The following is an 11,003-nucleotide window of genomic DNA, read 5'->3' on the forward strand; positions in this document are numbered from 1 at the left end:
GGCCTTCTCTGCAGGTGCTCAGAGTGCGGAGCCTCCCAGCTGCTGGCGGCCCTGCGTGTGGTTAGGGTGAGGTTAGGAGGCTCCGCCCACCGCGTGCAGGTGCCACAGCCTCCACCCCGCGGGCCTTCTTGAACTAAAATCCAGAACCCTGCCGCCACGGCTGTCGGGATGGGAGTGGGAGTTTAAGTGGGCCTTGGTGCTAGACGTGTTGCCCTCAGCGGTGTGTGTGTGTCTGCCCTTCGCTCGGTGCCTCTTCGCAGCCAGCACTGGCTTGGTCTTGGAAACGCGGAAGGTGGTGCCAGCGCCCGCACGCAGACCGGGGCTTGGGGTAGAGTGCCCGTCTTAGGAAAACACCCTCATGCTAACTGGGGGTCCCGCTGTGCCCTGCAGCCTCATCTCAATGCGCCCCAGGAGCTGAGTCGGGATCCAGCTCTTGGGGCATCCCGAGGCTCAGAGAGGTGAAGAGCTTTGCCCCGAGTCACACAGCCAGCCAGGCCTGGAGCCCAGGCTCCTCTCCAAACCACAGGCTGTTTGCACAGCCGAGGCTGGACCTAGAGTAGTTAACAAAGACATTCGCGATCGGTCACGAGGCTGAAGTCCTTTATTAGGGTTGCCGGCCGACCCCTGCCACACTTGGGCACCGCCCTGCCGCTGCTGCGCTGGCCGCCTCCGCCGGGGTCTGCGGGCCCCTGCGCTCCCCGCGGCCCCGCGCTCAGTAGTCCTGCATCGGAAGGGTGATCTTGCGGATGAAATCATCGTACTTCACCTGGCCGCTCGGTTCGATATCCGCTTCCTTGAAGAGCTCGTCCACTGCAACGAACCCCGGGGGTGGGGGGGGCTCAGGGGCGCTGCCCGGGGGCAGCTCTTGGCGGCTGTGGGCTCCCTGGAGGGCTGCCCGGGGTGTGTGTGTGTGTGTGTGTGTGTGTGGCCGACCACCTGCTTCCGTGGACAGGAAGTAAGCCAGTGGACCAGGAGGGAACCCCCACCTCGGGGGGGGTGGGTGGGGGGGGTGGGCACTGATTGCATTTTGAGCCAGCTGGGCTTTCCACAGGGGGTGGGAGTCAGACCCTGAGGCCATCCTGTGCTTCCTTGTAAAGAAAACATCTGACCCCTTTCCTGTGTCTCTAAAAACCTTATAAATGTATTTCTTTGAAAGGCACACCGAGAGAGGCCAAAAAAAAGTCTCCCATCTGCTGGTACCCCCCCCCCCCAAATGCCTGAAATAGCTGGGCCAGACCCCAGCCTGGAGCCTGGAACTCAATCCAGGTCTCTCCCACGTGGATGGCAAGGACCCAAGTCCCTGGGCCGCACCTGCTGCCTCTGGGGGGAGGGAGCGTCGAGTCAGCAGGGACCTGGAATCAGGAGCAGCGTGGGAGCTGGAACCCCCCAGGTGTCCCAGGCAGGCCTCATGGCTGTGCCAGATACTCACCTGCCCTCCTTCCTCACCTCTTTCCTCACAGCCTTGGCCGCCCCTCCCCCGCCAAGAGAGGGCTTGGCGACACGGGCCCCTGCTGTTCACCTCTTTTGGACGTGAGAATTTTATGAGAGAGAAAAAAATCCAACTCTGTCTAAAGCTTTGCCTGTTTCCTCTGGTTCTGGGTTCCTGGAACAAGATGCCCGCTTGTCCCCGGCGTTGGCGACAAGAGCCGGCTCAGCTCCTCGCCCGCCTGCACAAAGCGGCGCCACCCCCCAGGGTCGGCCCGGCCCCGGCCCCAGGCGCCCTGCCCGCAGCCCTGGGAGCCCCGCGGAGCGCCTCGCCTGGACAGCCTGAGCGTCCCACGCCGCCTGCCAGCTGCCGGAGCGCGCTGTGTTTTTAGAAACTGAGCCTGGGACTTCGCCTTCACGGGCAAGCGGCTACCCGTCCCCAGCTGGCTGCAGCCGTCCCAGGGGACAGGGCCCAGGCTCGGCCTCCGCGGAGCAGGGACAGCACTGCGTGGCCGCGGCTGGACCTGATGGTGCCTCTGGGTACGGCGGCCTTCCCCTGGTCCCCCCGGGGTGCGGAAGCCTGCCTGCCCCGGCCACCTCCAGGCGCTCCAGCCCCCTTCCTTCCCGGCTGCCTGCTTTCCTGGAACGCGCCCCCCACCCCCGCCCCCGTTTCTGTGACTCTTCCGCCACCGCGTCAACAGACGGAAGGTTTGGAGAGGTTCCCACAGAGGGCATTCGGCCACCCCCCACCTGCTGCCCGAAGGGCCCGGTTCCCACCCCCACCCCCAGGGAAAGGGCGGATGGTGATGGCTGCCCGCTCCTGCGCTGTTTGCAAACGCGGCGCCCCCAGGGCAGAGGTGAGCGCGTGCGAGGTGCTCGCTCCCAGGGAGGAAACGCGCGCCCCAGGTGCCCCGGAAAGAGGGCCAGCCAGGATTCAACCCCGATGCAAACCACAGCCCCAACCCCTGCTCGCTGGTGACTCAGCCCAAAGCGAAAGGGCGCTCGTGACCCAAGCCGCTTTCCTGCGCCCCCTTGTGGCCACAGAGGCAAGCACGGCAGCCCACCCAGAAACCCGGCCCCTGGGAGATGATGGACGTCCACTCGGAACAGTGCCCGGCAGGCTGGTGGCCCCGCAGAGTGCACAGGCCTTTCCCCAAGGCCCAGGGCTTGGAGACAGGAAGAGAGCCGGGCCGCTGGCGGGTGCCAGGCCCAGGTCCCTGGGGGCTCCCCCTACCCCGTTGTCCCTGCAGAGTCCCTGTGGCTCCTGGCCTGCAGGGGAGCCAAGTAGGGACGGCTCTGGGGGAGAGGCCAGCCCCTGAGCTGAGGCCCCCTCCAGCCCTGTGAGAGCCACTCCCTCCCTTTGTTTCTTCAGCACTGGAAAGGGACACCTGTGCTCCCAGGATGTCCCCTGTCCTAATTGAAGATGCATGGTGACAGCTTAGACCGAGGCAGAGGCCAAAGCAATGCTGCAGCCACTCTACTGCCTGCGGGTCCCAGAGTGGCCTTCCCCGGACAGTCCCATCACCCAGGCCAACCCCGCTGGGGCTCTGTCCCTCCGAGGGCGGACCTGGACTGCCACCTGCCACCTACCTGCCACCTGCCGCTACCTGCACTGGGCTACGCAGGCCTCAGCCCCTCACCCCTAACACCCTGACCCTGTGCTGGGAGCCAGGCGCCCTGGGCTCTCACCTTCCCTGTGCGTGAGCTTCTCCCCCAGTTTTGTGAGCTTCGACCGCAGCTCGGACGCCATGATGTAACCTTTCTTCTCCTTGTCGGCCATCAGCAAGGCCAGGAGGATCTCCTTCTTGGGGTCCTCTTGTTTGATTTGCGTGTGCATCATGGTGAGGAAGGTGGAGAACTCCAGCTCGCCGTCTCTGCCTGCTGGACCCCAGACCCAGCCGGTGGGCAGGGAGAACGGGGCGCCCGTTGGAGGAGCAGCCGGTCCAGGAAGCGCCGAGAGTTCCCAAGGGAGGCCGCTCATGGACCGCTTTTCTGTGTTTTGCCTGCTGCTCCCCGCACCCTCCCCCCCAGCAGTCCACCGTGACCCTGGTTTCCATCACCTTGTTTTCTTACTAAGGAGACAGCAGCCAGGAGCTCCAGCCCAGGACACCTTCCAGCCCCGAGCTGGAGGAAGGCAGTTCCACCCCTCCTGAGCACATCTCCCAGGATGCAACAGGGGACCCCCCGAGGCTAGCACCTCAGGCCCCGCCTGGGCACCTGCCCTTCCCCACCCCCCCTACTGCCTGCATCCCAGCCTCCACCCTGGCTCCTCCTCTGGGCTCACCAGGGCCCGGCCCAGCCAGGGCCACGACAGCACGCATGGGATCTTGGCCAGCACAGCTCCCTGCTCACGGGGCAGCCGCCAGGAAGCCACCGCCCCCCCACACACCAGAGTTGCCAGTGGGCCCCATCAGGAATCAGCCCACCGAGCGCCCCCTCGTGGGGCTCCAGACCCTCAGAAGCGCACTGGGGCCCAGCCTGGCCCACCCCATGGTGGGCTCCCAGCACTGCAGCAGGTGGCGGGTACCCATGATGAGAGACCCGGCTTCTGTGCCCTGGGCCACTCCCTCCTGCCTGAGGGTCCCTCGGCCAGCACCGCTCCACTTTTCTTGGAAAAGAAAAAAGGACCCAACGTGTTTGTTTCTGATCACAGAAGTCTTACAGGGCGGCTTTTCAAAATGTTCATGGAAAATGCAGGTGGTGCATGGATTTCAACCTCTTTGGCACCAGAATAAGCCTCCCTGAACCCCATTTCCATGAACTTTCTGAAGTCTCCCCCTGCCCCGTGGTTGAAAACACAGGAAACAACAATAAAAAGGAGGACCCAAGCCGCCCTCCCCCGTCCCCAGAGAGCCCCACGGGGCCCCGTTCCAGGTGGCTTTGCTCCCAGCCTGTTTTCTGGCAGGTTTACAGCGTTTTTAGGTCACTCTTTGAAATCAGAAGAACTGCGTTCCAATCCTGATCCCACTATTGGCCCAAGAACATGGGCAGGCTCCTCCCTGGCTCAGAACCGTTGATGCTTGCCAGGGACAAGGCTCAACCTTGTGTGGACTGCGGGGCTGTTCCGGCTCAGCCTACAGCAGTGGTCCTTGGGGAGGGGCTTTGTCCCACACCAGCAGTGCAGGGACCCTGCCCAGTGCCCCCTCCCCGCCCTGCCTCACCACTGTCTGCACCCACCTGCCGGCCCGGGCCGCTCGCTCACTCACCTATCCCGTGAGTCTGCAGGTGCCGCTGCACCTCCCCGGGCGTCGGGCTGGCCCCCAGGCACCTCATGGCCACCAGCAGGTCAGCGGCTTTCATCTTGCCCCGCTGCTGCTTGTCGTACAGCGAGAAGCACTCCTTGTACTCTGCACACAGCCGGGGGAGAGTGGGTCGCAGCCGCTCCCCGCCCACCCCGCTGCCCCCTCCATCTTGCACCCCGACAGCCCCTGCCCAGCCCTTGTCCGTCTCCTCCCCTCCTCTTCCCCGTCCTTCTGCCCGTTCCCCAGATGCAGCAAATGAAAACACAGAACGGCCAAGCCAAACTGAATTCTGAGCAGCAATGACCACGTTGTCAGTGTGCGTATGTCCCACACTTGGGATGTACTGATCCTAAAATAAAAAGTGTGTTGGGGTGGACATTTGGCCTACTAGTCAAGACACCTGCGTGCCCTATCAGAGGGCCTGGGCTCACTGCCCAGCTTCATCCCGACCCCAGCTTCGTCCTGACGCAGACCCCGGGAGGCAGCGGGCGGTGGCTCAAGTAGTCGGGCTCCTGCCACCATCCGTGCGGGAGATCCAGACTGAGTTAGGGGCCATTGCGAGCATTTAGGGGGTGAACCAGAGGATGGGAGAGCTCGCCCTTTCTCTCTCTCTCAAATACACACATACATAAAAAGCTTTGCGAGTGTTTTTTGTCTGACATTAAAATGCAACTGGGTGTCTGTTTTATCCCCGCCCCTCCTTCTTCTTTGCCCCTCACACCCACAAAGGAAATAAAACGCCAGTCTTGGGAGGCCAGGAGCCAGCTCCGTTCCCAGGAGGGCTCTGGATGACTGTGAGGGCCAGAAGTCCCCCCCAACCAGGCCAGGCAGAGCGAGGCTCCCATAGGTGGTGATGGTTGCCACCACCACCGCCATCATCACCATCGTTACAACTGGGGCTCTTCTGAGTGCCTGGCCCTGGCCCACGCCCCCAGGCTGCTGACCTCCAGTGGTCCCCTGGCACAGGGCCTGGGCCTGGTCTCTGACTCCTGGACCTTCTGCTGTCCCCAGAGCCCTAGCTGCCAGGTCCTCTGTGTCGAAGAAGTGGCTGCCGGAGGGAAGGCTCCTCTGCACCTGCCGTCCACAGCCCGGCAGCGCCGCCTGGCACAGAACAGCCTGCTGGGAACTGGGAGCACCCCTGGAGCACCCCAACACAGGTGCTGATCCGGGGGCTGCCAGCAGGAGCAAACGATCCAGCTCCAATCCCTTGTGGCTCCCCAAGGACGCAACTGGGCCTGCAGGTGGAACCCCACAGCGGAGAGCCAGCCCCAGCCCGGTGCCAGCCCTCTGCCCTTTCTCGCTCCCACGCCAGCCAGGGGGTTCCTCAGAGGCCCGAGTGCCTCACCCCCAGGCCGCCCCACGCGTGATCCTCACAACCCTGAGAGCCGACATCACCATGGCCAGGGGTCAAGTGGAGGCCCTCCTCCCAACAGACCGGCCCATCAGATACCTTCTGTCTTCCTACCCTGACAGCTGGGCCTTTTATTTTTTAATGGGGTTATTTATTTATTTGAAGGAGAGGGTGAGCTTCCATCTGCTAGTTCACTCCCCAAATACTGGGGCCGGGCCAGACCCAAGCCAGGAGCCCAGAACTCAATCCAGGTCATGAGGGTGGGTGACAGGGACCCAAATACTTGAACCGTCACCTGCTGCCTCCCAGGTGCATTAGCAGGGCTCTGGATCTGAAGCGGAGCCGAAATGGAAACCCAAGCACTCTGATATGGGATGTGGGCATCCTAAGGAGTATTTTTTTTTTTAAAGATTTATTTATTTGAAAGAGTTACAGAGAGAGAGGGAGAGACACAGAGATTTTCCATCTGCTGATTCACTCCCAGGATGGCCCACACCTGTGGGGGCCCAAGCAGAAAGCCAGGAGCTTCTCCTGGTCTCCCATGTGGGTGCAGGGGCCCAAGCACTTGGGCCATCCTCCACTGCTTTCCTAGGCGCATTGGCAGGGAAGCTTAGGGCCACGCTGTGGCATAGTAGGTGAAGCCTCTGCCTGTGGCGCCAGCATCTCATTTGCGTGCAGGTTCAAGTCCCGGCTGCTCTTCTTCCCATCCAGCTCCCTGCTATGACCTGAGAAAGCAGTAGAAGATGGCCCAGTCCTTGGGCCCCTGCACCCACTTGGGAGACCCAGAAGAAGCTTCTGGCTCCTGATTGGCCCAGCTCCGACCATTGGAGCCATTTGGGGAATGAACCAGCAGATGGGAGACCTCTCTCTCTCTCTCTCTCTCTCTCTCTCTCTGTAAGTCTGCCTTTCAAATAAACAAGCAAATATTTGTTTAAAAAAAAAAAAAAAACGCTCGGCTTTAACAACCATCTTGCAAAATATCCTCAAAATGTGGCTCTCCCCAGCTGGTGCCTCCCACTGCCCGGCTGTGTCAGGGGCAAAACTGACGTCATCTCTGTCCCCAGCTCCCAGCAGCCTGGTGAGGCAGCGGCGCCAGCCTTGCTCCACAGATGAAGAATCGGAGGTGATTGGCCCCCAGGTGTGATGTCACCCCGGCAAGCCAGCCCTGCGTAGTGCTTCGTGCATGCTGTCAGACACTGGGGTGCAAAGAGAAATTACCGCTTCCCTTCTAGGCCTTTGGGGAGGTCCCAGAATGGATGCACGCGAGCCTCAGACCCAGCGTGGGTGGGGGGACACTGAGGCTGAGAGCTGACCCTGGCCCCCAGTCTACCAGCCGGTGTCACCTTCAGTGCTGGGCTGGAGGGGGCCTCTGCTGTGGGTCCTGGGCTTTTGCAGGCCTGGCTCTTGGGGTAAGGAGTCCAGGCCTCCATGGGAGGTGCCCCCTCTCCTCCTCCTTTCTAGACCAAGGTCTGGGTACCCAGAATTCTGGAACCCCAGCCTATGTAACCGGAAGCCACTTCCAGGACCTGCAGCACCCCACCCCGGCTCCGGGGAGGCAGCATCTCAGCAGGGATGCAGTGAGAGTGGGGGTGCCCAGGGCGCACTCACGGGCCCACCACTGGCCACTGCCGGGACAGGTGCAGGAGGAGCAGCGGTGTGTGGCTCCCCTGTGTGACTCTGGCCTCCCTGCCAGGTGCTCAGAGACCTGGCCTGGGCTCCCTAGTTCTTTGTAACCCGACTCTTTGCTCTCAGCCTTATGGAAACAGAGCTGTGCCCTCCTGCAGGGAACCGAAGCCTGGAGGGAGACAGGGACAAGGGGGCTCAGACCCCAGCCAGGCTTGGTTTCAGGGTGCAGACTGGGAGACCCAGGCCCAGAGCGCAGGTAGGCGGGGCGCTTTCCCCATCTCAGCCAGTGTCAAAGCCCGTCCTCCCTTTTCCTCTGCGATCAGCCGCAAGGTGAAGGGTCTCCCCTCCACCACAATCCCTTCTTCCCCCCAATCCACCCATCAGCTTCCGGGGTGGGGGAACCCAGCCAGCTCTGCCCTCTGACCCGGGCTTGTACCGCATTCCCGGCTGTGAAGCTGCCCCCACCCCCTCGGCACAGCTGTGCCCCTTAGCCATGGGCGGGCCCAGCCCCCCACAGACGCACGCCTGCCTTCCCACAACCAAAAGGGAGTGGAGCAAACCGCCTAGCGAGACCCCTATTCTGCTAATTAAAGCACAAACCCGCGTACCATTAATTTGGTCCTGGGAAAGAAACTTGGCCTGTAGCGGAGAGAAGACAGCGGTCAGGGCCGACTCCGCTCGCCCCCCCACCCCAGCCCCGGCCCTCCCCCCCACCCCGCTGCCCCCCATTTACCATCGTGGGGCCCGGCTGCTTCCTGCCTGTGATCTCAGTTCCCTTTCTTCCGGCTTCAGGTCTAAAGTCCCAGCCGCCAGCCGGGTGGAGGCCTCTGTAATAAATTCCCGGCTGCCATGGAGACCGGGACCCACGCCACTGGGCTCAGATTCCAGTTCCTGTGCTTGTCGGCGGCCGTGGCGAAGGCTCTGTGGGGTGGGCCGGGTGACTCTTGAGGAACTGGGCCTTGGGGTCCTTGCCTCCAAGGCTGATGCTCGGCGGCCCCTCACAGAGGCGGGTGCTTGCCTGGGAAGGAGCTGACCCTGGGCTGCGGGATCTCCCCGCTGCCCGTGCGGGTTTTTTTTACAGCCCTGTGTCACTGAGGGTGCTGGCAGAAGGAATGGGGCCTGGCCCCGGTGGCCCGGCTCAGAAGCTCCGGCCTCCCCAGCCCGGGGCGCAGCTCTGCAGGCTGGGGTGCTAGGCCTGCTGATTTGCCCGGTGCCCTGGGAGTCAGTCACAGCTCCGTGCCTCAGTTTCCCCACCAGGCCCCCTTACAGGGCTGCTGAGAGAATCAATTGGCCAGTGCACAGGCGGCTCCCGGCGGGTGCTGTTGTCTCGCGGGTGGGGGTGGGTGCCTGGGCTGGGCCTGCAGCCCCACCGCCGGCTACCTGGCGGAGTGAGGCCCCTTGGGAGACCTCCCTGGTGAGGAAGGCTCCTCCAAGATTTCCTTCTCCTCCCTGCCCCGTGCCTTCCGGAGAAGCTGCTGACTCCGGATTCTCCAGCGGTTTGGACTGTGCCCCTCCCCCCAGGGGAAACCGGCAGCGGGGGCAGCTCCCTTGTTTCTGTTCTCTGCTGTGGAGCATGCGCGCCCCTGCACTGCCAGCAGCTACGTTGCCAGGGTCACGTGTGGCCACACAGCGGGGTGCCCTGCACAAGGGCACCCCCACCTAGGGGCCAAGGGCGGGCTGGCCGGGGGCTGCCTGTGCCCGGAGGAAGAGGTCGCTCTGGCCAGTGTGTACAAAGGTATGGGCCTGGGGAAAGGGGAGGGGCTCTGGGAGGCGTGGAGGGGCAGCAGTGCTGGCTCTGGGGACCCCATCTTGGGGAAGCGGCTCGTGGGAGAGGAGGCACGTGCTTGGGTGCAGGTCAGAGTGCGTGTGGTCTGACTTGTGCACCCCCAAAGGCAGCCCGACGCCCGCGCGCCTCCTTCCTCTCTGCAGATGTCTCCTCCAAGGAGGGCCTCACAGATGGCCGCGGCCACGTGAGCTCACCGGCGAGCTGGGCCAGGCAGCCCGTGTGGCTTCATCTTGGCGAAAAAACCGCGGGATTCCATTTGTTAACCTTATTCCTGAACCCTGGCCACTCCGCTGCGGGAGAGGACACACCTGGGTACCTCCGCGACTTTCTCTGGGTCCAGGCCCTCCAGGGAGGGGTTCCAAGCAGGGGAAGCTCCTCCATCCTCCAGCTGCACTGGCCAAGTCTCAACAGAGCCCCAGAAAGGTTTCGGTAGCCACAGCGCCGCCTCCTGCCCCAGCCTTGTTGCGCCCCACCTGGGCTCCTGTCTCCACCGTGGACCTGAGCCGGGCCTGGCCCTCAGGGCGAGCTCCGCCATTCTGTGCACAGTCAGGGGCTGGCAGGGCGGCCCTGGGAAGCACCATACGAGTCCAAGTCCATGGCAGGTTGGGGGTGTGCTCCTGGGTGAGGGGCAGGAGTGGCCCCCAGAGGCCCTGTGGGCTTTGCTCCCCCTGGTCCTGTGTGCCCCGGAACAGGGGACTCACGGCCACCTGGCACCTGTGGGGATGACCTCACCTGGAAATAGGCGCCTTCCAGGTACAACTGAGATAAGCAGAGGCCATGGAGGGCAGGAGGCACGCAGAGATGCACCTGTCGGGGGGGTCCCATGGGACAGGGACTGCAGTGCCACCTCCAGGAGCCAGGGGCCACCGGGCACGGCCTTCGGACCACGTGGAGGTGGCAAAGGGTTGGCCCTAGAACCTGCGGAAGGAGCACGGCCCTGCTGCCCCCCGCAGACCTGCGAGGCCACACTGCTGCCGGTTTAAGCCACCACGTGTGGTCCCCTGTCCCAGCCACCTGGCACACAGACACAGGCCTGTACTGGCTGGTGTGGCGAGGTGGGCACAGGGTCACTCGCAGACCCCGCCACCCGCAGCCAGGGAGATGTCTGGGTGGAGCCGAGACGCCATGCTCCTCACTGGTTCCCCGGGTGGGGCAGGGCGGGCGGGGGCTGCAGGGAGCTTGGTGGCTCCCAGACGTGAGCGCATCAGAATCCCCTGCAGACCAGAGCCCGGAGCTCTGCCCTCCGGGGCTGCGTCCCCAAGGCTCTGGCTGCCCGCCTGCCACGGGGAGTGCAGCCAGGCTGCGAGCCCCAAGTACTTCCAGGGCAACACTTCCCAAAGTGCCCAGAGACCCCATGGATGAGCCACGTTCTCCAGGCTCTAGCGATTGGCAGGGGTCTCTTCTCCTTTCTAGGCATGCATGGTCATGCCAAGTTTTCACTGCACTTTTGTTCTTTACTGATTTTTTTTTTCCTTTTTTTAAAGATAGAGTTAGTGAGAGAGAGAGAGAGACAGAGAGAAAGGTCTTCCTTCTGCTGGTTCACTCCCCAAATGGCCGCTACGGCTGGAGCTAT

At 63.2% G+C, this 11,003-nt stretch overlaps 1 protein-coding gene across 1 annotated transcript; it reads right to left on the minus strand.

Moving 5' to 3' along the window:
* Positions 1 to 583: 583 nt before the first annotated feature.
* Positions 584 to 10,225, minus strand: CALML4 (calmodulin like 4). The gene is given in 7 exon segments (XM_062204814.1): positions 584 to 810; positions 3,115 to 3,303; positions 4,632 to 4,772; positions 8,253 to 8,283; positions 8,378 to 8,446; positions 8,448 to 8,565; positions 10,163 to 10,225. Coding segments are annotated over 7 exon segments (693 nt in total). The 5' UTR covers positions 10,210 to 10,225; the 3' UTR covers positions 584 to 712.
* Positions 10,226 to 11,003: the final 778 nt, after the last annotated feature.

The sequence above is a fragment of the Lepus europaeus genome, chromosome 11, assembly GCF_033115175.1.
Source record: "Lepus europaeus isolate LE1 chromosome 11, mLepTim1.pri, whole genome shotgun sequence".
Lineage (NCBI taxonomy): Eukaryota > Metazoa > Chordata > Mammalia > Lagomorpha > Leporidae > Lepus > Lepus europaeus.